Source organism: Prionailurus viverrinus, unplaced genomic scaffold, assembly GCF_022837055.1.
Source record: "Prionailurus viverrinus isolate Anna unplaced genomic scaffold, UM_Priviv_1.0 scaffold_42, whole genome shotgun sequence".
Taxonomy (NCBI): domain Eukaryota; kingdom Metazoa; phylum Chordata; class Mammalia; order Carnivora; family Felidae; genus Prionailurus; species Prionailurus viverrinus.
The window spans coordinates 253,519-280,681 of record NW_025927609.1 but is presented as its reverse complement, the minus strand read 5'-3'; the positions used below and the strand labels follow the sequence as shown (position 1 = coordinate 280,681).

At 41.8% G+C, this 27,163-nt stretch overlaps 1 protein-coding gene across 5 annotated transcripts in view; it reads left to right on the top strand.

The window, feature by feature from the left end:
• DIP2A (disco interacting protein 2 homolog A) overlaps positions 1-27,163 on the top strand; it is a 116,169-nt gene that overhangs the window by 43,750 nt on the left and 45,256 nt on the right. For 3 of the 5 annotated variants that reach the window (XM_047846887.1, XM_047846892.1, XM_047846890.1), the window contains 6 exons: positions 814-933; positions 2,263-2,496; positions 6,079-6,210; positions 16,050-16,169; positions 17,505-17,702; positions 25,103-25,194. In XM_047846887.1, coding sequence (XP_047702843.1) covers positions 814-933; positions 2,263-2,496; positions 6,079-6,210; positions 16,050-16,169; positions 17,505-17,702; positions 25,103-25,194 — 896 coding nt within the window. The remainder of the gene's footprint in view (positions 1-813; positions 934-2,262; positions 2,497-6,078; positions 6,211-16,049; positions 16,170-17,504; positions 17,703-25,102; positions 25,195-27,163) is intronic. The other 2 variants (XM_047846889.1, XM_047846891.1) reach the window with 2 other exon arrangements.

The following is a 27,163-nucleotide window of genomic DNA, read 5'->3' as shown; positions in this document are numbered from 1 at the left end:
TGGTATTGTGTATTCTAGCATTTATCCTTGTTGATGTTCAAAATGTTCCATCCTTAGCCATTGGGAACATCTTTAGATTGGCTCCATGGCCACCTGAGCTATTTGACCAAGTCACCACTGGCTGTTGCAACAAGATGCTTCAGGCTTATCTGTGCATTTCCTGCCCCTGCCCTACACTCTGCCGTGTCTCAGCGTCCTTGAGGGAACATGGTATTTGAAGGCCACGTTCTGGGGGCAAGGGTTACTCATTGCTAATGGGCTGGCACTGTTTCTAGACATTTTTATTGGACAGTCTGCAGCATTATCGTTAAAGACAAAATGCCACATTTCCATTCAGATTCACGACTGCAGAACTACCTCACTGCTTCTGTGTTTGGATCTTCTTCCTCATGAGTGTCTTGGTTCCCAGGGCCAGTAGCCTCACAGTGTGATTGCAGAAGGAGTTTTGTTATTTCTCATGTGTTGCTGCTTAGTAGCTAGCTCTAGAGGAACAGGCTAAACAGTCTAACTGCTTTGAAGTCCCTTGTAATAGTTGAGGCCAACAACTGGAGACGCGTTTAGGTTTGTTTCATTGTGTTTTTAATTAGAGCATTTCTTTTTTTATATAGTTTTGATTTATAACTACAAAAATATTTATGTGGGTCCAAATCTACAAATAAAGGAACATTTAAAGGAATCTAGGACTGATGTCATAGGCCAGGCTTATGTGTCTCTTTCACACTCAATGAAAACAAATAAGAATATGAAGCTTAATTTTGTCACTTCATAAGCAATTTTGTAGAAAGTGTCTTTACTGCTCTTGTTTTTACATAGATGTTCACACTGAAGCGGTGCAAGCAGCTTTGGCCAAATACAAGGAGAGGAAGATGCCTATGCCTTCAAAAAGACGTTCGGTTCTTGTCCACTCGTCGGTGGAGACGTACACACCTCCAGGTATTGACAGACCGTGTTGGGAATGGCTTCTGTAGATGTGACACAGCCCTGGTGTCATCACCTTCGTTTCCCCTTGAGTTGGAGTATCCTCCTGACCTGTATGCAGTAAAGATTTGGAAAAACTGGAGATTAAAAACGTTTGCATATGTGCAACATTCCTTACTGAAAATCTGTGGTCTACACAGTATGGCTTGTACCCAAATCGGTACTTGTTTTCTATAGGACTTTTGGTTGTATTTTAATTCTTTTACTAAGATGCTATTTGTGCCTTTAAGTAAAGAGGGGAACCTAAAATAAACACTTACTAGAATACTAAAGTTTCCTGATTTAATAATTGTAAAATTATTTTCATCTTATTAATGATTATTTACTATATCATTACCAGGCCTTAAATGGGAGAGTATAGGACAATTCAGAGGATTTAAAACATTTCTTCTATTATTGTTTTGTTGTCATTACCATTAGAAATGAAAACTTTCACCTGGAGTTTCTCTTCAGCAGCGGTGTTGCTAAACTGCACCAGGTGTGGGCAGTTGTGTGGCGCCTTCTGCCACCTCTGTTGTTATTTAAGTCGTGAAACTGGCAACACGAGTTTTTGGTTTGATGACATGGTGAAAACCAAACACACCAGAGATATAGGATAATTTAGTGGTTTTGGTAACACTTCCTTTCTACAGAAAAGAAAAAGTTCATATTGTTGAAAAAAAATTCTAGAAATAGCTGTCACATGTTTCTACCAAATATTATACATAATAGCCAATTTTAAAAAAACTTTTTAATAGTTGTGTAACCATAATAAAATGCACAGCTGAGGTGACTTGATAGAACCTTTATGAGCAGTTAGTTTTATTGAGTGAAGCAGGTGTGTTGGGGAAGGAATTCTTTCCAGAGCTCATTGTTGCTGCCCCTAAGAGGGTGCAGATGGACGGAGTGAGGCCCCATCACCACTGCACTAACCTGGGCCATGTGTGAAGGTTGTGTGGGGTGTTCACTCAGATGGGCACTCGACACTTGGGGTCTTCTTTGATATTTGGGACCCCACCAAGGAATGAGCTGAAGCCACTCCCAGCGTGCGGTGCCCCCGGACAGTCCTCTTGGGGAAGCTGGGGTCGAGAAACCAGTTTCCCAGGTAGGGCTCCTTGGATCTTACAGTCGGGCAAACGAGTGCTGAGATGACCCCTTGGCCAGGCAGGGCATAGCGGTGCAGGTGCAGGGCATAGCGGAGCTTGCCACGTGCTGGCCTGGGAGACTCAGGTGCCAGTGTGGGGACTCCACCCCCCTCCCCAACTCATCCCTACATTATGCCTGTCGTCATTATTTTAACCACAGACACGTCATCTGCCTCAGAAGATGAGGGCTCTTTACGGCGACCCGGGCGACTTACCTCCACTCCGCTCCAGAGCCATTCCAACGTCGAGCCCTGGCTCGACCGGGTCATTCAGGGCTCGTCCACCTCATCCTCTGCATCCTCCACCTCATCTCACCCGGGAGGGAGACCCGCCGCTGCTCCCAGTGCCGCCGCCGCCGCCACGCTCACAGGCCCCGTGGCCCACGCCCACATAGGTCAGTAACGAGCTGCCGCGGCCCCTCCAGGACAGGGGTGCCCCTGCGCCCATCAAGACCCACCTTCTCTTTTTCATCTGGAAATGTCTTTTTGGTAACAAAAGTCATTCTTGATGCTTCTGTGGTTTGGTGATCCCAGACCCTGTGGTGCGTTGGCTTCCCCACAGGTCTCAGAGGTGGCGGTGTTTCTTGACGTCGTGTCTCCACCTTTTGGCAGGTGTAGGGTGGATGGTCCTTATACTTGTTCCTGATAGCCACCCTTAGCCCCCGCCACTACATTGTCTCTGCCTTTGCTCTTTGCCTTGTGTGCACAGCTGTGGAGCTGTCAGTTGCCTCTGGGGCAGGGGCCTGGGGCTGCGATCATGGTCTGGCCTTTCTTCCTCCACATACCAAGTTAGCCCCTCAACCTGAAAAGAGAGGTCAGGCAAAGCTAAATCATACAGATGTGTAGATCTTTTCTAAGTCATCCAAGTCTTTCAATTACATAAATCTTAGAAAGGAACAATTGCAGACCTTTCCTCATTTGAAACCCTGTTTTCTAGACAACGACATTAGCATGGTTGGTTGGATGTGAGCTGGCATGCGCAGCTCGTACCTTAACAACAGTATATTCCTCACGTGGTGCCGTCAGTATTGTCGCAGTTAACTTCTCAACCCTCCTCAACCCCCCTCTTTTGTAGATATGGAAGGAAGACAGAAAGATTGTAACTTGCCTGGGCTCACACAGCTGGCCTAGCAGTGAAGCCAGGGCTGATAAAGTTTTCTTGATTCCTGTTCATTTTCTTTGCTGTTAGCTGTTCTGCTAAAACTGGAATGGTGCAGCAGCCATGCACCCATGATAGGCTGCTGTTGTCGGTGGGGTCCTGTAGGCTGAACAACCACCCCCCTCCCCTTCCAGCAGGTGTGGGCTCAGAGCCTGAGCTGCCTTGGTGTGGAGTCTTGGTCATTGGGCTGGGCTGGGAGTAAATTGGATGGCATCTCAGCATCATCTGTGGACACATCACCGACGCTCTTCACTTTTTACTTGTTGCATCAGTGCAGGAAACCTGCACATTTCTGTTGAGCTTGTGTCTTATAACCATGACGTAGCCTTCCATGAGAACCCACGACACCTCAACCTGCTTCCGGCACACAGGGAGGCGGCTGCTGAGGTCACTGGGTGGCAGCAGCTGGGGCTCCAGAAAAGGCCCCTTTGGGAAACAGCCAGCCCCGGCTGTTCCTGCAGCTCTCCTAGACGCCCTGTGGAGGCCTAGTGCTCACTGCTCACCCTTCCTCAGGCAGGTTTTCAGGGGATAGCTTATAAAACAGCTTTCGCACGGATACGTTTTTTTCTCTGTCACAGTGCTTTGACTTATTGGAAATACACAGATATCTCCAATGTGAGAAAAACAGTAGTTTTTGAATGTTCTTTCATCTTATTTCTGCTACCTGATCTCTGTTCTCCGTGAGATGGTGTAGGAAGGTAAAACTGTATTAGCCATTGCTGAGCTGTTGGAAACCCTGCTTCCTGGTGGGTTGGAGATAAAAGCGTATCTAGCATGAGAAACTGGCCACAGTTCACAGTGTGTAACTGGGCAGCCCTTGACTTCCCCGCGGTTGTGTGGGGTCTTTTAACAAAGCACTTAGCTGTAAGGAGTGCGTGTTCTGTGAAAGGCCCAGGTGTGAAGGTTTCTGCGGAGATGTGTTACGGCTGTGGATGGAGGACCCCTGGCTTCGGCAGGTGTGGCTGCGACCCTCTTTTCTCCCATCCCATTCACATGGCCTCTCATGTACATTCTGTGATCAATTCTTATAAATTTTAAAAATCTTAACTGCGGATTATAGCCTTCATATGCTAAATGTTCGCTGGATATAGTTGACTTGAGTTCCTAAATCTGAAAATACTTACCTTCCCTCTCCTTATTACAAAAATCATCCTTTTAGTTTTTAGCACTGGAGAATTCTTCAGTTGGGCTAAGGAAAGTGATACAAAAAGAAGAAGAATGTATTAGGTAAAAAAAATTTGAGGGACAATATATTTGGTTAAGGTAATTTGTAAAAATACATCATCTTCAATTTTAGAGTAAGGAAGTCAAATCCATAAAACATTGGGGCACAGCTATAAATACCTATATTTAGAAGTAATATTTCCAGTTGTAGCAGTTCATTTAAAAAAAATTTTGTTAATGTTTATTTTTGAGAGAGAGAGAGAGAGAGAGAGAGAGAGAGACAGAGCACGAGCAGGGGAGGGGCAGAGAGAGAGGGAGACACAGAATCTGAAGCAGGCTCCAGGCTCTGAGCTGTCCGCACAGAGCCTGACGCGGGGCTCGAACTCACACAGGCCGTGAGATCGTGAACTGAGCCGAAGTCCGACGCTCAGCCGACTGAGTCACCCAGGCGCCACTATAGTAGTTGATTTTTATTTTGAATTTTACAACTGCTGTGTAGTTGAGATTACCATTAATGCCTTTCTTCATGAATATTGTTAGAATCATTTATTCTTTTTGCTAGACATGGAAGGGTAGGGAAATTTCTTTTTACATGGAAAGAACTTTGTGATAGGCAAACTTTAAAATGCTAATTTCATCAACATCATGCTTTTTCAAGGGTTGTGACAACTCTGTCATTAAATTAGATTTTTCCAAATGGTGTTTTCTGCTGTGTAAATAGTGAGTTTGGGTTTTGTTTCCATATAATTTCATCTTTCTATATATTTAAACAAAGATTTTAGTTTGCATTCTGCCTGGGAAATGAAGTGATAGGTAAGCGGTAGGAATTGAGACGTCAGAAGCACCAGAGTGGGGCCTGCGGTCGCAGGAGCACGCGTTACAAGCCCAAATGGACCGCGTGTCTGTCCCGATGGCCCTAGTGCGGGTGCCACACTCACGCTCACGCCTCAGCAGCCCGTAGTCAACCAGTGTTCCGACAGATACATGTGCCATATGATAAAGACTTAACCCCAAAATGTGCGTTCAGACAATAGAAGGAGTGATTTTAAACATTTCTGCAGTTTAATGTCATTTGTCTTTAACCATGATGTTAACACCTTCTGCTCTGAGAACTTGACTGAAGTCTCCTAATAGTGAGATGTGTTGATCTGGCAGGGGATAATTTTTATCTTTGTAGGCTTATTCTTTGGAGCCTGTAAAGGTCTTGTGTCTTTGTGGCATCCAACATACTTTTTGGGGGAGTTGGGGATAGTTTTTGGAACCTGGCTATTATTTTCATAATACAACAAAAATGATCCAATGACAATTGATTTGAAATGTGTTTCTGCTTCACTGAAATTTCTAACTAACTCAGTCCTGTGAAAGGCAGTCTCACCTGCCCTGTCAGAGCACTGTCGTCGGGGGTTCTGGCCGTGATCCCTTTGAGAACCCAGCAGCCCACGTGACACAGCCTTCCATGGGCCACGTCTGGGAGCTCAGAGTTCACAGGGTCCCGTTTCGTCTTAGTCAACCAGAAAAAAACAAAATTAATCAGAATACCACATTCCTTGCTTTGAGCTCAGCTAGTGAAGCTTTAGTTCACTGCGGTTTAAAGAGCAACTCAATACACTTTCGAATCAATAGCCACTTTTATTTGGGGTTTGTTTTTCCAAAGCAGATCTGCACTCTGCCCCTCCTGATGTCACCACGGGTCTTGTGGAGCTTCCACACTGTGAGCGTCCGCAGCTGGCTTCTGTGAGAGGCATCCCTCGGGGCTACAGCGGCAGCGTCCTGGAAACTGCGGGTGGTGAGCACGCCTCTCTTTCTCCTGTGGACAGCAGAGCACAGTCTTTCTCTTCAGGGAGTGAGCCTCGCTTTAGTGAATTTGCTTAAGCAAGCTTGAGCCAGCCACTAGTTACAGTCCTTCAGCACGTGTGAACTGAGGCCAGTGTGTGTGGTGGCTGTGATTACAGGGAGCATCATGGGGAGAAATAGTCGTGAGTCCCTGGAATTGGGCAGAGAGGGAAGAAGAGTAGGGAGGAGAAAACCTCCACATTTAAACTGGATCCACAAGGAGTTTGGGTCTATAAAACAGGAGGAAAACGAGAGACCGTGGGCAGCCTCTTTGTTGGACTCCGTGTGGCCTTAGTGTGAGAGCACCCTGCCCCTGACACACCAGTGCCTGTGCCCCCTGTGTGCACAGTCTGAGAAATGGGCACAGCAGCAGTCAGGGTTTCAGACGTGCAGGCCGGAAAGGCCTTGATCCTCACAGCGTCCTCATTTATACCATTTCCTTTTGAAATAGTTTCCAGTGTCTTTTATCCAAATCATGTGAAGGTTTTTTTTTCCCCAATGTATCAGATTTGGATTGCAGGAAACTTCAGACGATCTTAGGTCTAAGGCTTTAATGTGTGTTTGGATACTCCTAAGTGGCAGATCAAATTTTGTCAAGGCCTTTTACCTCCTTATCCAGATGCAACAGGAAAATACTGAGTCAACATGAAGCCGGCTATTGGTTACGTAGATTTTTTTTATTTGATTATATTTTTTAAAAGTCCAAGAGCTTAGTTGAGTTATAACTGACATGTGATCAACTGCACATATTTGAAGCATGCAATTTTATAAGTTTTACTATTAAAAAAATTTTTTTAAGTTTATTTATTTTGAGTTGGGGGAGAGAGAGACAGAGGGAGAGAGACAGAGGGAGAGAGAGAATGAGGTGGGGAAGGGGCAGAGAGAGAGGGAGAGAGAGAATCCCAAGTAGACTCCATACTGTCAGTGCAGAGCCCAATATGGGGCTCAGACTCACAAATCGTGATCATGACCTGTACTGGGATCAAGAGTTGGACGCTTAATCGACTGAGCCACCCAGGCATCCCTAATTTTGTGTTTTAAGATGTATGTATACCTGTGAAACCATTCTTGTGATCAAGATAGTGAACACATACACCCAGCATTCCTAAAAGTTTCCTTGTGTCCCTTTGTAATACCTCCCTTCTACCCATTTTGGCTTCCCCCATGCTTTAGGCAACACTGATTTATTTTCTGACACTATAAATTAATTTGCATTTTCTGGAATTTTACAGAAATAGAATCATGCAGTTTTTACTCTTTGTTATGTGGCTTCTGCTACTCTACATAAGTATTTTGAGATTCATTCATGTTCTTGGATGTTTCAGTAGTTCGTTCCTTTTACTGATAAGTAGTGTTTCATTTCACGGATGTACCACACTTTATCTGTCCACCTACTGATGGATATTTGGGTTGCCTCCAGTTTCTGGCTATTACAAATAAAGCTGCTGTGAATATTCTTATACAAGTTTTTGTGTAGAAGTATGCTTTCATTTGTTTTGGGTCAATACTTAGGAATAGAATGACTGGATCATATGCTTAACTTTCTAAGAAATTGCCAAACGGATTTCCAAAGTGGTTGTACCATTTCACATTCCCATCACGGGTGATGAGACTTCTGGCTCCGCTACATCTTTGCCTGCCCCTGGGATTCTTGGCTTGTTAATCTTAACCACCCTTCCAGGTGTGTGGAGGTGTCTGCTTGTCGTGTTCATTAGCATCTCCCTAAACACTGAGGAAGTGGGGCATCTCTTCATGTGTTTGATTGCCATCTGTGTGTCTTTTTAGAAGCGTCTGTTCAGATCTTTTGCTTATTTTTTTTAATGTGATGTTTTCTTAGTAAGTTTCGAGAATTCTTTATATGTTCTGGATTCAAGTTCTTTATCAGGTAGATACTTTGGATTTTCTCGCAGCCTATGGCTTTTTTTTTTTCATTCTCTTAACAGTGACTCTCAAAGAGTAGAAGTTACTAATTTTTATGAAGTCCAGTTTACCTGTGTTTTCTTTTATAGATCCTACTTTTATGTCATATCTAAGATATATTTTCCTAACCCAAAGTCATAAAGGTTTTCTATGTTTTCTCCTAGAATTTTATAGCTTTAGGTTTTACATGTAGATCTATGATCCATTTTGAGTTACTTTTAGTCTAAGTACAAGGTATGAGTCAGAGTTCCCGCGTTTGCATGTGGGTGTCCAGTGTTCTGGCCTTGTTTGTTCTAAAGCCCAGTCTTTCCCCACTGAGCTCCTTTGCGTCTTTAATGAGAATCGGTAGACCATATCCGAGAGAGATCTGTTCCTGGCTGTCTTTCCTGCCCTGTGGCTGTGTTTTTCCATCCTTACACCAGTACCACACCATCATGGTTACTGTGCTTTTATAACAAAGCTTGATATCATGCAGTTTGTCTTCAAACTCTGCTTTTCATTTTAAAATTTGCTTTGGCTATTTCAGCTCCTTTGCATTTGAACATATATTTTTAAATCTGTTTGTTTGTTTCTTCCAAAATTCCTGAAGGATTTTGACTGATATTTTACTGACCGTAGATCAGTTCGGAGAGAATTGGAATCTTAATAGTATATATTTCAGTTGATAAATACAGTATATCTCTCCATTTATTTGGCTCTTAAAAACTTTTCCAGCATTGTTTTGTAGCCTTCGTTATATAGGTATTGTACCTATTTTGTTAAGATTATTCCCAAACAGTATTTTGGACACTATTATAAATAGTATTTTAAATTTTTTTCAGTTGTTTATTACTAGTCTATAGAAATGCATTTGGTTTTTGTATGTTGTCCTTTTATTAGTTCCAGCAATTTTTTTGGTAGATTCCTTAAGATTCTATATGTTTGACCATTTTGTCTATGAAGAGATTTTTACTTTTCTTTGCAAATTTTTTGTCTTTAGGAACATTTATTTTTCTGGCTATATTGCAATGTGTGTAAGATTTCCAATTGTGTCAATAAGAGATGTTGAAAGTGGATGTGACTTGCCTTGTTTCCAACTGTGGGGGGAAGGCATCCACTTTTTCATGTTTGAATTATGATGTTAGCTGTGGGTGCTCTTCATTGGGAAGCTCCCTTTTTTTCCTGATTTCCGGAAAATTTTTATCATGGCTTTAGTTAAATGATTTTATTTTCATCTATTAAACTCATGTGTGGTTTTTCTTTTGTAGTTTGTAGTAAATTTCATTAATGTAGTAAATTTCATTGATTTTTGAATGTTAAACCAAAGTTATATTCTCAGGATAAACCCTACTTGGTTATCATGCATATTTTTTCTGTATTCAGGATTTGATTTGCTAACATTTAAAAAAAATTTTTTTTTGAGTGAAAGAGCATGTGTGTGAGTGGGGGAGGGACAGAGAAAGAGAGAGAATCCAAGCAGGCTCCATGCTGTCAGCGCAGAGCCCAGTGCGAGGCTCAGTCTCATAAACTGTGAGATCATGACCTGAGCCAAAATCAAGAGTCATACGTTTAACCGACCAAGCCACCCAGACACCCTGATTTGCTAATATTTGTTTTTAAGGATTTTGTGTCTGTGTTCAAGATACATAGTAGCCTCTAGTTTTGGTTTTATTTTTTCTTGTAATATCTTTGTCTGCTCTTGGTATCAGGATAATGCTCATCTCAAAATGGATTGAGAAATGTTCCTTCCTCTTCTACTTTCTAATCAGAGAACGTGAATTTTTCTATTCTTGAGTCAGTTTTGTGTCTTTGAAAGAATTTGTTCATTTCATCTGTACTTTCTAATTTAGGCATAATTCATTCATGATATTCCTTTATTATCCTCTGATGTACATGAATTGGTGGTGCTATCCCCTCTTTTATTTCTGGTAGTAGTAATTAGTGTCTTTTCTCTCTCTTTCTCTTTTTTAAGTAGGCCCCATGCCCATTGTAGAGTTTGAACTCATGACCTTGAGATTGAAAGTAGCATGCTCTACCAACTGAGCCAGACAGACGCCCTAGTGTTTTCTGTCTTTTTATCTTGATCATTGTAGCTAAAAAGTTCGTTGAATTTTATTTATCTTTCAAAGAACTGGTTTGGGTTTAATTATTTTTTTCTATTGTGTTTATTTCTAATCTTGTATTTTTTCCTTCCTTTTTTCTACTTATTTTCAGTTTACTTTGCTTTCCCTTTTTTCATTCCTTGAGGTAGAAACTTAGATCATTGAATTTAGACCTTTCTTGTTTCCTAATGAAAGTATTTAAAGCTTTAAATATCCTTCTAAGAGCTGTTTTAGTATCCCACATATTTTGATACGTTCTTTTCCTTTTAAAAATTCAATTCTAGATATTTTTTATTTTCTCTCATGCTTTCCATTTTGGCCCATGATTTATTTAGAAGTATGTTGTTTAATTTCAGCAGATTTGCAAATATTGCAGGTATATTTCTCTTATATATACTATATAATTCAACTCCTTCTAAATATATTGAAAAATTTTTAAACTTTTTTAATGTTTTATTTATTTTTGAGAGAGAGAGAGAGAATGAGCAGGGGAGGGGCAGAGAGAGAAGGAGACAAAATCTGAAACAGGCTCCAGGCTCTGAGCTGTCAGAGCCTGATGCGGGACTTGAACTCATGAACCACAAGATCGTGACCTGAGCTGAAGTCGGATGCTTAACTGACTGAGCTACTCAGGCGCCCCTTGAAACTTTTTAATGGCCTAGCACATGGTCTGTTTCTGTGAGTGTTCTACTTGAAAATAATATTGTTGGGTAGCTTTTCTGTGAATGAATATTACATCCAGTTGGTTGATACTTTAGTTTGAGTCTTCTCTAGCCTTACTGATTTTCTGCATACTTTTTCTATATTTTGCTGAGAAGGGTATTGAATTTCCAACTATAATTGTGGATTTGTCTGTTCTTTTAGATCTGTCACTTTGTGTTTTGTGTATTTTGAAGTTCTGTTATTATGTGCATACATATTTAAAATTGTTATGTCTTGATGAATTGGCTGCTTTATCATTACAAAATGATCCTTAGTGATATTTATTATTCTGAAATTTTCTTTGTTATTATTATGGTTGCCTTCAGCTATTTTATGAGTATTAGTTACACGACAAATCTTTTTATCTTTTTACCCTACCTAGGTCTTTTAAATTAAAATGTATTTCTTATAATTAGTATTTTATTCATTCTTATACTTTCTTTTAGCAGGTAGCCATTTACTTCATTGGAGTCTTTGGACCATTTATAGTCAGTTTTAATGAGCTATTTGGTTGGGTTTAAATCTATGATCCTGCTCTATTTTCTGTTTCACACATCTGTTAATTTCACTCCCTTTCCTGATTTCTTTTGGTTTATATTCTATTTTATATTCTATTTTCTCTCTCTCTCCCTCTCTTTCTGTCTCTCCTTTTTTTCCCCCCAGTGGTTACTCTGTGACTTACAATATACATCTTTACCTCATCACTGTATGCCTTCACATAATATTATACCGCCTCAATGTGGCAAAGATTGTATTTTTAGTAAATGTTATTGGGGCCATTGGAAAGCTAGTTGGGAAAAGTTAAACTTAGATTCTTTCCCCACACCACTGAAAAGGCAAAACTCAAAAAGAATCAGATATCTAAACATAAGAAATGAAGAATAAAAGGAAAAAAATTGCTGAATTTTCTTTAACCTGCTTATAAGTAAAGGCTTTCTAAATTTAATTTTATTTTTGAATGTTAAACCAAAGTTATAGTCTCAGGATAAACCCTACTTGGTTATCATGCATAATTTTTTCTGTATTACGGATTTGATTTGCCTTTTTTTTTTTTTTTTTTTTTGAGTGAGAGAGCACATGTATGAGCAGGCGAGGGACAGAGAGGGAGAATCCCAAGCAGGCTTCAGGTTCTGAGCTGTCAGCACAGAGCCCGACACAGGGCTCAAACCCACAAACCATGAGATTATGACCTGAGCCAAAATCAAGAGTTGGGCACAACCAACTGAGCCACCCAGACAGCCTGAAACTAAAAAAAATTCTTAACAAAAATATCCCTATAAAGAGAAAAAAAGAAAAAAAAAGAAAATATCCCCATAGAGAGTCACAAGAAGAATTGACAAACTAGGAGTAACTATTTAGAGTGTGTGTGATAGGTAAAGGTCTGATGTTTCTAATATCAAACAGACTCTTAAAAATAGGAGGAAAAGACCCCAAATTCTATGAATTGCCAGTCTGCAAACTATGGCATATATTGGCATTCTGCTTTTGCAAATAAAGTTTTATTGGGACATGGCCATGCCCACCCATTCCTATGTCATCTGTGCTGCTTTTGCCCCAGAATTGCAGAGTAGGGTAATTGCAACCAAGACTGTGCCCACTGCCCGGAGTGTTTCCTATCTAGCTCTTTAAGAAAAGTTTGCCAACTCCTAGTATAGGAAAATGGGCAAAAAATATGCACAGCCAATTCATAAGATCTAAAAATAGCTCTTGAGCCTCATGTTCAGCCTTTTTTATAATTACAGAAATACACTGTTGGTGGGAATGCAAAATAGTTAAACCTCTTTGGAATAGAAATTGGTAAAATATATATATTTGGATCCAGCAGGGCCAATGTAGGAATTTACTCTGAACACACATTTCCAAAACTAAGGAAATCCATGTGCACAAAGTAATTCTTTGTAGCAGTACTTATAATTGCACCGTATTGGAAACTGTGTAGCTCTCCAAGCCTCACAAATTGGTTGAATACACCTAGGATGTTCATTCACATCGTGGGGTACTATGCAGCTGTCAGAAATAATGAGAAAGCTTTTTATGACTTGGAATGAGGTGTGTTTCCAGGAGATGTTAAGTGGAAAAGCCAAAAGTAGGAGTGGTTCTAGTATGCCACCTTTTGTGTGAGCAACAAGGGAACACCGCAGAGCCTGTGTGTGTGTAGAAGGGGCGCAGGAAGGACAGACCAGAAAGCAATGAAGCTGGTCGCCGCCAGAGGTGGGACGGGTGGGTGAGTGAAAGTCCAGTGACATTGTTTTGAGTTTGTCTTAATATAGTTTTGATTTTTAGTAGTTTGTTAGTGTAATAAAAAGTTCAAACCATAAACTTCAAGTATAGGAAGAGGGGAAAACCCCTTAAACTGAAAGCAAGTAGAAATAAACCCAGTCATATTCCTGTGAAGTATCATAGCCACATTTAAGGGGGTGGCAGAGAGAGAGGCAGAATAGGTAAGCTGTGACACGGTCCTGAACCATACGCCCACAGTCTTGGACAAAGTTAGGTGTGAACAGCAAAGAAATCTTGTTTTTTGTTTTAATTTTTTAAGTTTATTTATTTAGTTTTGAGGGGGGGGGAGAGAGACAGGAGGGCAGAGAAAGAAAGGGAAAGAGAGAATCCCAAGCAGGCTCCATATTGTCAGCACAGAGCCTGATGTGGGGCTCAAACCCGCGAACCGTGAGATCACAACCTGAGCCAAAATCAAGAGTCGGACACAACAGACTGAGCCCCCAGGTGCCTCGAAATCTTGAACTCTTGCTTGTTTGTTTTTGTAGCAGTATAGGTTATGCAACTTAGAAATTATTTTATATACGTGATAATATTGAGCAAAAGTGTTGATATTATTGGGAGCCAGGATTCCTACTGTGGAAGAAAGAAAGTCCAAATACGAGTGGGAAAGGCAAGAAGAACCTGTGGGGTGGATTGGGATTGGAAGTATTGGTGTGGATTCGTTGTTCCTGAGATTTAAATATGTGTCTATTCATGCTTTCTGTGTGCACATGCACATTGCCATCGAGTGTCCATGAATACACGCGTGTGTCCATGAATACACACTATGAATGCATAGTGTACTTTTTTAGCTCTGTATTCCAAAAGTGGCACAGACGCTGTGGTGGCAATGAGCACACCTAGCGGCCAGATCTTGATCTTCAACATCTTTCCCACACAGGAGAATGAGGGCTTCTGAGAGAAAGAGCTAATTCAGGGCTGGAGCATGGTAGCATAAGATGACTCTGAGGCATCTTATGACAGGGTGTAAGGCAGTGCTTTAAAAAATGATGGGGGCAGGGGTGGCTCAGTCGGTTGGGCGTCCGGCTTCGGCTCAGGTCACGTTCTCACGGTTCATGGTTAGAGCCCCACGTCAGGCTGTGTGCTGACAGCTCAGAGCCTGGAGCTTACTTCCAATTCTGTGTCTCCCTCTCTCTGGCCCTCCCCCGCTCACACTCTGTCTCTCTCTCAAAAATAAATAAACATTTAAAAAAACTAAAAAATGATGGGGGCATGTCACAGGTCAACTCACATAGGATCCCACTGGCCAAGTCTGGGACAATTTGTACATCAAAATGGTTAAGAACCATATGCTTTAGAGTAGTTGAGCAGTGCATGAGTCACTCCTGACGATAGATAGATAGATAGATAGATAGATAGATAGATAGATAGATAGATAACAGACAGAATGCTGAGTGTTGATGGGTAAAGTTAAATGAGGTGCTAAAGTTGGAAAATAATTTTGCAACCATTGCAGTAAAAACCTGCTTCTGGCAAGAATGATCCAATGTCTGTTAAATGCAGGGAGAAAATTCTATGAGGATTAGGATATTTGTATGGTCTTCAAGTGCCTACTCACACATTGCATATTAGTTGCAGAAGAAAAAATAGTGACAATCAGTGTAGAACCCAGACAGCGTTTTGGGTGATGAAAATCTGTCCCTGTGAGGATAATCTGGACATGATATTTGGGTAGTATTTCAGCCAGGAATGCAGCACCTGGGTTGAATCATGAGAAAACCTCAAGCAAACTCAAAATGAGGAATGTTCTACTCAATAAAACAAAAGAACTGGATTCTTTCAAAATGTGAATGTCTTAAAGGACTAAGAAATGCTCCAGATCAAAGGAGAATAGACAGGCAATGACTAAGTACGGTTCTTGGTTCTAGAACTTGGCTGGCTTCAGGTTGGAGGACGGGGATACTGTAGAAGGATGTCAGGGCATCAGCTGCTGCGCTTGCCCTTGGACAGCGGGGTGTGTCTGAGGCTTGGGGCCCTGCTTACCTGTCCTCCCAGGCAGTGCTGTTGACCGGTGCCTTTGGCCATCACCTGCTGTGTTAACCTTAGAGCCCTTATCAACCTGCCCACTGTTCTTGTTCGCTTACATGTGTATATATTTCTGCTTGTTTTCACCCAGCAGGTGGTGAGCTGTCTGAGGACAGACTCTTATCTGTCATTTTGCTGCTTTACATCTCCCAGAACAACATTTCTTAATAATTACTAAGGAACACCAAAGAACTTTTAGTTTGGGTGGCTTAAATCTCCTGATATTTATCATATTAGAAGTTAAAACTAAAGATTTAAAAAATATTTATGAATCCATTCAAAAATAGCATTAGGAAACTCATCACATCTTCATATAAATACCACATATTTATGGAAGAATTTATAAAATGGAGATTTGGTGAGAAGAACGGGCCTGTTCTCCAGTGCAGCCAGTCTCCCTCGCAGCCAGCATGATGGAGGCACCTGGGCCCTGCGCCTTGTCCCCATTCAGCCGGCTGTGGCTCACATGATGTGGGGCTTCTGGAAGACTTGCTGTGTGCTGTGAGGAGGGAGGGAAGGGCAGTAGCCTCATGAACCCCTGAAAGGGTCCCTGGACCACTTTGAAAATCACTAGCTTAAAAAAAGTTCTAGCTCCCAGAAGGCCTTCAGTAAATATTTGTTGAATGAATTAATGAATTGCAAAGTGGCTGCGTGGTGGGGCCAGTGCTTGGTTGGATTTATGAATTCCAATGTGTTCATGCAGTTGGTCACTAGACCCCGTCTCCACATCCTATCTCTGGAGGGATGGCGACCTCTGGCCTCATTGCTCCTCTTCCCCTGGCAGGTGTCCCTGTGAACAGCAGAGTGTCCTCCAAAATCCAGCAGCTTCTCAATACCCTGAAGAGGCCAAAGCGCCCTCCGCTGAAGGAGTTCTTTGTGGATGATTTTGAGGAGCTGTTGGAAGGTGAGAGATCTCGGGCTGACTCTCGTGTCTGAACGGGGTGGCTGTCATGTCCAGGGTTGTGGGCAAATGTGCGTTATGCAAGGTCACACTGTGACATTACAACACAACGAAATGACCCTCCCTCTGTTTCCAGCCCCTGTGGTCAGCGTGTGTCATGGTGAATTCAGCAGCACATGTGACTGCTGGCTTTATTTGAACAGGGAAAAAAACACATTGCTCATAGTTAAGGGACTTAAGATTTTTCTATGCCTCTGATCCAGTGCTTAGTACTTGGTTACAAGAATACTCCTAAGGTTTCATTTTATTTACGTTATTTCAATTTTTTTTTTTTTTTTTTTTAAGTAGACTCCATGCCCAACATGGGGCTTGAACTCAACCCTGAGATTGAGAGTTTCACGCTCTACTGACTGACCCAGCTGGGTGCCCCCATTATTTCATTTTGTGTTTAAACTTTAATTCTGAAATACTTGTGTTCCCATGATTTAAAAGTGTATTTTTGGCATAGTTTTGGCCCATTTTCAGAAATTTAGTCTCTCATTTATGAATGAGATATACATTTAGGAAAAAAGAATATAGATTTATTTGTAAAAGAAAATGACCAAGAAATAGGAAGGAGTATAAACCTATAGAAAAGGGACAGAAATAAAGCCTAGCATAAGGTGCAAGTGTGCTCATGTGTCAAGAGCCACGGGGCGCACGGCCGGCTCGCCCCTCTGCCCCTCGCCTCTGCTGTGCAATGTCTGCCCTGCCAGCCGCCACCAGGTGTCTCCTCACTGAGGGTCAGACACAACTTTTAGGGCATCGCTTTCCCCTTTGTCATCAGATAACACCTTTCAGATGCAGAGCGCAGTGGTATAAATGCTGTTCCGAGCAGTCTTTCTTACATGTGGACAAATGTTGGCTACACAGCCACTGGAAACATAAGAGATTTTACTTTATTTTCTCTTTCAACCTGGTGATGGGTGGTTTGCATGCGCAGACTGAAACGCGACTCTGCTCACTTTTGTCCTTTATAAGTGGGACCTGCGCCTGCTTCTCAGATGTCGTCAGGGTTGGCCACAACCCCGTGAAAGCCTCAACGTCACTGCTGCCATTCTGGGATTGTCCTGGGGGGTTACAGTCACCAGTGGCCATCATTGTCCAGGATGAATCTCCATCTGTCCTTTGGTCGGTTGGCCTGTGACTATTATAATGATAAGGAAATCTGGACAAATTATTGAAATCTTGTTACAACTGGTGTTTTTTTTTTTTTTTTTTTTTGAGAGAATGCTTAAAAACAGAATGTGTGGATGGTTCTATGAAGTGCTAACTATTAAATTTCGATTTTGCTTATAGTGCAGCAACCAGATCCAAATCAGCCAAAGCCTGAGGGAAGCCAGACGGCAGTGCTGAAAGGGGAGCCCCTGGCCGTGGGGACCGCCTGGCCACCGTCCCTGCTGGCTGCCTTGCAGCGCTGGGGCATGACACAGCCCAAAGCCCCCTGTCTGACTGCCTTGGACACAGCTGGGAAGGCCATCTACACCCTTACCTATGGCAAGTGTCAACAGAAAGCAGTTGGGCTCTGGCTTAGCTGTAAAAACGTTACATGTGTCATGTCATACAGCACAGACATACAGCTTCATGAACACGATAGAGCAATTCCTGAGAAACCAACACCACTGTCAAAACTGTCACTCCAGGTGCCCCTCCTGGACCACTGCCCCTTCCTCCCAGCAGAGGGGACTACTCACTGACCGATGGTGACCAGCCACTGCTCTGGTGTTGAGGTTCACATCTCTATATGCATCTCTGAACAATGGAATTTAGTTTTGTCTAATTTTGAACTTTGTATAAATGGAATCATACAGTATGTATTTTTGTGTTTGGCATCTTTTGGTTCTGTATTATGTTTTTATGTAACACAAATCATAAGCATCTGGCTTGATGCATTTTCACGGAGTGATATGCTCCTGTAACCAGCACTCAGCTCCTGAGCATTTCCAGGTCCAGCCCCCGCGTCCCTTCCAGCACATGCATCCTCACACTGGCGGGGAACTGTCACATGCCTGTGACCGTTGCCTCGCTTGTGTCTCAGTTTTATGTCAGTGGAATTATGCGAGACTCAGCCCTGATGTGGTGTGAAGCTGTAGCTCTTCTCATTGATGGATGTTATTTTAGTGTATGAACATGCCACCACTATGCCCGTACTCCACGGTTGAGGGACACCCACACTGTTTCCACTGGGGCTATTGTGTATAGTGCTGTTATGAACATTCTTAGGTGCGTCTGGTTGGTGAAACATGTGCAGGCATTTGTGCTGGGAATGTGTACACATACGAGGAGCCTTGTGCAGCTTTAGGACACGCGGTCACCTGGTTTCCAACGTGGCCACAGTGACCTTCACTCCAGCCGGCAGTTTGTGCAGACTTTCAGTTGCTCCCCATCCTTGTCAACTTGATATTGTCTATGTATTTCATTTTAGCCTTGCCTGGAGGTGTGTTGTCCTGTCAAGTTGTATTGCTAACTTATTTGCATTTCTCTGATGGCTAATGATGCTTTTTGTATGTTTATTGGCTATGTGAATATTCTCTTTTATGTACTATCCAAATCTTTGGCTCATTTTTCTATTTGGTTGCTAACGTTTTCTTCTTTGTATGTTTCAAATACATGTCTTTTGTCAGATTTGTTTTGCAGATGTCTTCTTCCACTCTTTGGACTGTCTTCTAACACTTTTATTGGTGGCTTTAGATAAATGAGAAGTCCTAATGTAATTAATCTAATTTATCTATTTTTTTCCCCTTGTCCTGTTTGCCACACCTAAGGTCACAAAGATATTCTCCTACCTTTTCTTCTAAAAACTTGTTTTACTCTTCGTATTTAGGTGTCGTGATTCATGTACAATTTAGTTGGTGTGTGGTGTGACATTGGAGTCGTTTTCTTCCCCGATGAAGGTCTGGTTGACCTACTGCCATTCACTGAAGAGGCAGTGCTTCGCCCAGGGCCCCGCAGGGCTGCCTTGTCGTGTACCGGGTGGAAACACATGTGTGGGCGTGCTGCTGCTCTCCATGCTGTTCGTTTGCACGGGCTGTTTTCTGTTCCTGCTCCCTGAACGGCTGTAGCTGTGTGAGTCCTCGTGTCTGGTATCGACGTCCTTTGGCTCTGTGATTGTTTCTTAAGGTTTTCCTGACTATTCTCGGCCCGTTGTATTTCTAAGCCATCTTTAGAATCAGTTTGTCAATTTCCAGAAAAATTCCTGCTGGGATATTGATTGGCACTGCATCGATTCTGTAGTTCAAGTTGAAGAGAACCGATGTTATTACAATTGCGGAACCTTCCAGTTCATGACTGTGGAGTATCTCCCCTATTTCAAGGCCTTCTTTAATTTCTCTCAGTGAAGTTTTATACTTTCGAGTCCAGCGCTCTTGAGCATCTTTCATTAGATTTATTCCTGGTGGAATGGAATGGAATGGTTAGAAACTGTTGCTTGTATATAGAAGTGCAATGGATTTCCTCAGGTGGTGATTTTGTATCTAGTGACCTTGTAAATTAACATTCTTTTTTGTTTGTTAGTAATTTGTCCATATATCTTTTGGATATCCTGTGTACAAAATCATGTCATCTATGGCCAAAGACAGGGTTATTTGGACCTTTCCAGTACTTACACCTTTTATCTCTTTCTCTCCTCACTGCACAAGCCAGAACTGCCAGTATGATGTTAGACAGTGGGCATTCTTGCCTCCTTCTCCATCTTCGGTGCAAAGCTTTGGGTCATAAAGTATGATGTTTGCTGTAGTTTTTTTACTTGTTTTGTGGTCGAAATTCTTTGTCAGATTAAGTAAGTTCCCTTCAATTCCTAGTTTAGTAAAAGGTTTTGTTTTTGTTTTTTATAATGGATGGCATTGAACTTTATCAAACACTTTTTCTGCTCTGTCAAGATGATCATATGGTTTCTCTCTCCTCTCCACTTAATTTGATGAGTTACATTAATTACATTAATTTTCAAATGTTAAGCAGCCCTTGCATTCCTAGAATAAATCCCACTTGGCTATGATATCTTCTTAACAAATGTCTGGATTTGATTTAACCAATATGTTGTTTAGGATCTTTGCATCTGTGTTCATTAGAGATTGGTCTATAATTCTTTAAGGAAGGAGCTCATTGCCTGCTGTGAGGGGTGTGGCTGTTGACCACCTCCTCCTGTTGAATTCTTTTTTCCGGTCTCTCTCTCCTCTCCTTCTCGGACTTTGATTACACGTATACCTTTTTTGAATCCTGTGTAGCTTTCATTTTCTTTTTTATATTTTGTATTCTTTTCTATATATTTAGTTGACTCTTGAACAATGCAGGGGTTAAGGGCACTGAGCTCCTGCACAATTGAAAACCCAAGTATAAGTTTTGACTCTCTGAAAACTTAACTACTTAACTATTAGTCTACTGTTGACCAGAAGGTTTACCGATAACATTGGTAGTCGATTAACACATATTTTTTATATGTTTCATGTACTGTATTCTTACAATAAAGTAAGTTAGAGAAAAGAAAATGTTATTAAGAAAATCATAAGGAACATGGGGCACCTGGGTGCCTCAGTTGGTTAAGTATCCGACTCTTGATTTTGGCTCAGGTCATGATCTCTTAGTATGTGAGTTTGAGCCCCACATTGGGCTCTATGCTGGCAGTGTGGAGCCTGCTTGGGATTCTTTCTCTCTTTCCTTCTCTCTCTGCCTCTCCCCTGATAGCACTGTCTCTGTCTCTGTCTCCCTCTCAACATAAATAGACATTTAAAAAAATTAAAAAAAAAAAAAAGGAAAATCATAAGGGAAAAAAATACATTCACAGTATTGTATTCTATCAAAAAAACCCACGTGTAAGTTGACCTGTGTTGTTCAAGGGTCATCTGTACTTCAATTTGGAGATTTATTTTCCTTAATTCAAAATCTCTAATTCTGATTTCTGAAATTTCTATTGTATCGTGAAATTCCTGATGAGTTCTTAATTTAGATATTGTCTTTATAGTTTAAAATTTTCACTTCTGTGTTCTAATTCCTATTATAATTTTCTAGGAAAATTCTTTATCATTCCATGCATTGTCTTTATCTTTTCCTTTATTTCCTAGAATCCATACATTCCTTACCATGACTCTGTCGGCAAGCTCCAGGGTCCTGTCACCTCCAGGCCTGCTGCTCTTGTCTGTACTTTCTCTTGGTTTTAGTCTGGGGAACTTGTCTTTTGGGATGCATAGTACCTTTTTGATTGAATGATAGACACTGTGTGTAAAAAATTGGTGAGGCTCCAGGTGATGTGGCCTTCCTTGAGAGAAGTTCCTTCCTCTCTACTCTTGGGAGGTACTGAGGTGGCTGGTCACTGCAGTCAAGTCTGAGCACCGGTGTGCTTTTCCTCTGGGTCCCCCAACCCTGGCTTCTATCTCGTGTACTACTAAGAATCCCACATTGCTTCTCAGAGGTTTTCAGCATGGATTTTCAGCCTCCTGTCGTTCACAGTCCTAGGACTCAGTAGATCTTCTAGAGGGAGGCCGGCTGTGCTCTCACGGCCCCCAGCGTCTGCCAGCAGCTCTGCTGTTTTCTTCGTGCCTCAGAGGCAGTGATCCACAGGCATGAGGCATGAGATACCCCATCTCCTGTGGGTGCCAGAACCCTAAACACCCAGCTTTTATAAGAAACAGCTGTGCACAGTCAGCTCCCCTCCCCAAGGGTTTTCTCTCTGGAGTCTTAACTCCTTTAGTTGACTTTGCTGCCTCCAACAGATGGTTTCTGCATTTTATCCAGTTTTTAAATTCTTTCAGGTGGGAGCCCTGGTCTGTCACCAGTACTCTCTCCTACTTGGAAGCAGAATCTTTTTCCATTATGCTCTGAAGATTCATCCATATTATTGTGTATAGTTGCAGCACATTGATCTCTGTCAAGGAATGAATATTTATCAGAATCTGCATATCGGTCGGTTATAATGTTGCTAGACATTTGGGTGATATCCAGATTTGGCTATCACAAACTGTGCTGCTAGGAACATTCTGGGGTGTGCCACCTGGTACATAAGCATGCATTTTTGTAGGGTATGTACTTCAGAGTGGAAGTGTTGGGTCTGAGATTATGCGTATCTTTACATTTATCAGATAGTGCCAGACTTTCCCAGTTTATGTTTACCTGATCAGTGCATTAGCCCCACCTGTTCCCCATCATTGTCAGCCAGGCTTATTATAGCTAACCTGATGAGAATATGGTAGTAATATTTCATTTTGGTGTTAATTTGCATTTTCCTGAAGACTGAGTAGGTTCAGATCTTTTCCTGGATTTTTTTTTTTTAATCGTTTGGATTTTCTCTTTTGTTAAGTACTATTGAATCTTTTACACATTAAAAAAAATGTTGTCTTTATTTATCTTGAGAAAGAGAGCATGAGCAGGACAGGGGCAAGGAGAGAGGGAGAGAGAGCACTGTCAGCACAAAGCTGTATGTGGGGCTCGTGCTCACAAACCATGACGTCATGACCTGATCATGACCTGAGCCAAAATCAAGAGTCAGACGGTTCACCGAATGAGCCACACAGGTGCCCCTACACATTTTTAAATATAGGGTTATTTGTGGGTATTTTGTATGTGCTCTGGATACCCGTCCTTGTCAGTGACGTGTGCTACAAGTGTCTCCCACTTTGTCCTTTGGCTGTTACTCCCGAATGGGAGTTTAGTGAGCAGAAGGCCTTTCCATTCCTGCCTAGTGCTTTGTGTTCTCAAGGACTCTCGCTCCGCCAGGATCATAAAGCTATTCTAGTATCTTGTGAGAGCTCTGCTGTTTTGTGTGTGGTGTGGGGCTGGGTCTCGGGTCAGGTTTTCAGGACGGATAGCCAGCCGTCTGTGCTCGTCCCCACAGGCTGCCACTCTTCTCTAGCACACCTGTGTCGTAGGTGGACCGGTCCACATGCGGTGGGTCAGTTGGGGTTCTTTGTTTCAGCCCACTGGGTTATATATAGCCTTAGGCCAGGACCACACTTCCTTAATTACTGTGGCTCTGTAGTAAGTCTTGGCATCCGTGGAGGAATCTCGCTTCCTTCTGCAGGAGTGTGTCAGCTGTTCTCATCCGTGTGTCAGTGCCAGCTTTGGGATCAGTTTGTCAGGTGCCACAGGCACACCTGTTGAGATTTTGGTTATAATTGCGTTGAACAGTTTGTAAATTGACACCTTCGCATTATTGAGTCTTCCAGCGCACGGACATAACATATCCTTCCATTCATTCAGATCTTCCCTTTATCTCAGTAATGTTATATAATTTCTTGTGGTGAGACTGCATATCTTTTTTAACACATATTCTTAGATATGTGGCATGTCTGTTTTAATCGTATTGCAATTACAATCATTAAAAATTTTTACTTAATATTTATTGCCAGTATACAGAAATGAGATAGTCTTTCTACACTGTTGTGGTGTCTGGCAGCCTTGCTAACTTCAGTTATAAAAGATTCATAATGTGCTCAGTCACATCATCTGCAAATAATGAGTTTTGTTTCCAACCGTTTACCTTCTCTCCACCCCTCCACCTTGTTGCATTGGCTAAGACTTTCAGTAAAAAGGCCTTTGTCCTTGACATATTTCTACTTCTTCAGGGAAAGCTTTCAGTACCTGACCATCAATTATGATATTTCCTATAGGATTTGTAAAGATAGGCTTTATCACTTTAGGGAAATTTCCTTCCATTTTGAATTTAAGAAGGATTTTAAAAATCATTTAAAATCCTGAGTGATTGTTAAATTGTTTTACTTTTTTTCACCTTTGTTAATATGACAAATTATGTTGATTTTCTGTTGAAACTTTTTGCATTCTTGAGATAAACTGACCTGGTCATGATGCATTATTCTTTTTCTATATAGCTGGATTCAGTTTGGAAATCTGTATGTATTACAGTTATCAACATCTTGAATTGACCTTTCTATATAGACAAAGGCAGCAGTGCTTTGAGTTGAATATTTTTTTTCTCATTTGTTTCTTGGGTCCCACAGTTTGCTCACTTCACAATGTTGAGCCTAGATTTAGTATTATTTGCAATGAAATTTTACCACTTATTCAGAGGGCTTGGCTGCTCCACAGGAATTTGAGGGAGGTAAATTGTGACTCTTGTGTTACCTCTTTGGTACATTATCGCATGGGGTAAATGTCAAGGCTGCTGTGGGTGTGGGGATGGACTCGGGTTTTTTTGTCTTCCTACCCCATGTCACCCCGGCCTTGGTCTACCTCCCCAGAGACCTTGACTCTTTGTTTCATCTCCCATCTTCCTCGGGGAAGCTGTCCTCTGCTGAGCATCCACTAGGGCTCTGTACTGAGACTGTGTGCCAGCAGGGAGGGGTCCTGGGTCTAGGGGCTGGGTCCTGGAGGGCCAGACACACCACTCCAGCAGCCAGTGGCTCTGAGCAGGTTACTGACACCTCCCAGACTGTCTTCTCTTGAGTGGAACCTAGAGATGGAGGTAGGACCCACCTCAGGAATCATAAAGGTTAAAAGAACTGTATGCCACTCTGATAAGGGATGTGGTTGAGAGACATTTAATGACATGAAAATGCACTCACAGTGCAATGTTGATTGAGAAAAGCAGAATGAAGTATTGTCCCATTTCTTGAAAATTGCACATGTGTATATGTGTGTGTGTGTGTGTGTGTGTGTACATGTAACCGAAATAACGCTGACTTTTTTCTGCTAGCTTTTCTATGTTCTAAATTTTCTATAATAAAATCCTGTTCTATTTTTGTATTAAGAAAAATAAATCTATAAGTTGTGTTTAAGAGAAAACTACGATGTTCATTACAGCATTGTGCAAAATAGTTATCAGTTGGAAACTATCTGAATTTCCAACAATAGAATGATGGTACATTATGGGGTATTGTGATTGCTACATTAAAATGTTAATAATTAGTTTCTTAAATTTTACATTGCTTAGTATTTTTATTTTATTTTAGGCAAACTTTGGAGTCGGAGTTTAAAACTAGCTTATACTCTACTTAATAAACTGACTAGTAAGAATGAACCACTACTTAAACCTGGAGACAGAGTAAGTAACTAGAATATAACTTATTGGAGTGAGCAAAAACAGAAACTCTAAAAATATGTCTCATTGAAATCAGTGTTCCATCAGTTGGCTAGACCTCTAGCATTAACGCAAGGGATTTAAAGTCAACAAAGAAAAAATATTAAATATGGAAAAAGTTTATGATGATGTACATAAGGTGATGGTTCTTTTTATTCTTCCTCATTGCCCAACCACTGACTCTTCAAGTTCTTTCCTCTTTGACTTCATATATATTGATTTTAATAAAAATATTAATGTTAATAAATATTAGGTCCCCAAAGCTTAGGTTTTATGAGAGAACATTGATGTAACTTTGAAATTCTGTGTGTTCCCTACTTACCTCTTCCTCTCTTCCATATGACCAGGCATCCCCCTCTTGCCTCACTGCAAAGGTGGTTACGAAGGAGGCTAGAGATGTGGTGTTCCTTGCACTTACTGCACTGCCCAACATTTTTGGCAGTAGATACATGGGGCTACTTAAATTGACCAGAAGTAAATAAAATAAAAAATTTAGTTCCTCAGTCACACAAGCCATGTTTCGAGGGCTCATACATAAGCCACATGTGGCTAATAGTTACCACATTTGATAGCTTGAAGATAGAACATTTGCATTATCATAGAAAGTTCTGTTGGTCAGCACTGCTCCAGGCAAACTGAACCAGACGTGAGAAGTGCAGGTAGACCAGAACATCCAGGATGGAGGACAGGACACCCAGTAGTGAGAAAATCTAGTGAGAGAGGCTGCCTGTGGTCAGATCACCCAGTAGTGAAACTGTAAGTTTCATGCAACTCTGAGTGCCCACTCTTTAAATAGAACCAGTCGCCAAGGACATTTGAAGAAGGAAACCTGAATGAAAGAGAACAACCAAAGGGCAAAGAAGAGAAAAACAAGAAAAGGGGATGGTGGCCAGGCAGGGGAGGAAGAGAGAGGAAGAGGAAAGAAACTTGGCAGAAAGCCAGAAACAGAAAAGGAATTTTTAAAAAATTAGTATTACTATCCCTGGAGAACTAAGATGAACATATTGCTCCATAAATCAAGAAAAAGATGCTAGTAGGGAAGACTAAGAGATGGAAAGTGGGAAGGACAAGTAGTGCAAACGTGAGACTTGGTCAAGGAGGTCCAGCATCTGGCCAGTAGGAGTTCCAGACAGGAAGGAGGACAGAGAGTAGAGAGTTGTAAATGGTTGTAGTAATGCCAGTCAACATCCTGGAGCTGGAGGGTGTTAGCTTCAAAGTGAAGGGCCCGCAGCAAAGCTCAGCAACACTCCTTACTGCTTCCGCAGCAGGACCAGGTACAGAAAGGAGCCTCTGAGCTTCCAAGGGGAACAGGAGTGAGCCGCAGAGCAGGGCAGCCCAGGAGGACGGAGGTCCCAGGATTGGGGCTTGCTCCTGAGCATCTGGTAAGACTTAGGAGCTCACCCGACTGCTTGGCTACTTGGAAAATACTTTCGATAGGTATTTAACACACGTGGTGGAGCATTTTAGAACAAATTGGCCAGTGGAAACTGGAAAGCAAAGCAACTAAAGGTGGTGGTAGCTGTCACCATCAGCAGATGTGGACGAGGCTGTAAACATGTGAATAGTATGAGAACAATGCTTGTGCTTTAGAACAAGCATGTAAGAATTCCTGATTTATGGTGTGCTTTAAAATGAATCCAGATCGGGGCGGCTGGGTGGCTCAGTCGGTTAAGCGTCTGACTTCAGCCCGGGTCACGATCTCGCGGTCCGTGAGTTCGAGCCCCCCGTTGGGCTCTGTGCTGATGGCTCAGAGCCTGGAGCCTGCTTCAGATTCTGTCTCCCTCTATCTCTGCCCTTCCCCCGTTCATGCTCTGTCTCTCTCTCTCTCAAAAATAAATAAACGTTAAAAAAATTTTTAATAAAATGAATCCAGAATCACTAATTTACTTTTCTTGAAAAAGATTCCTGCAGGGACAGAGACTTCCAGATATTC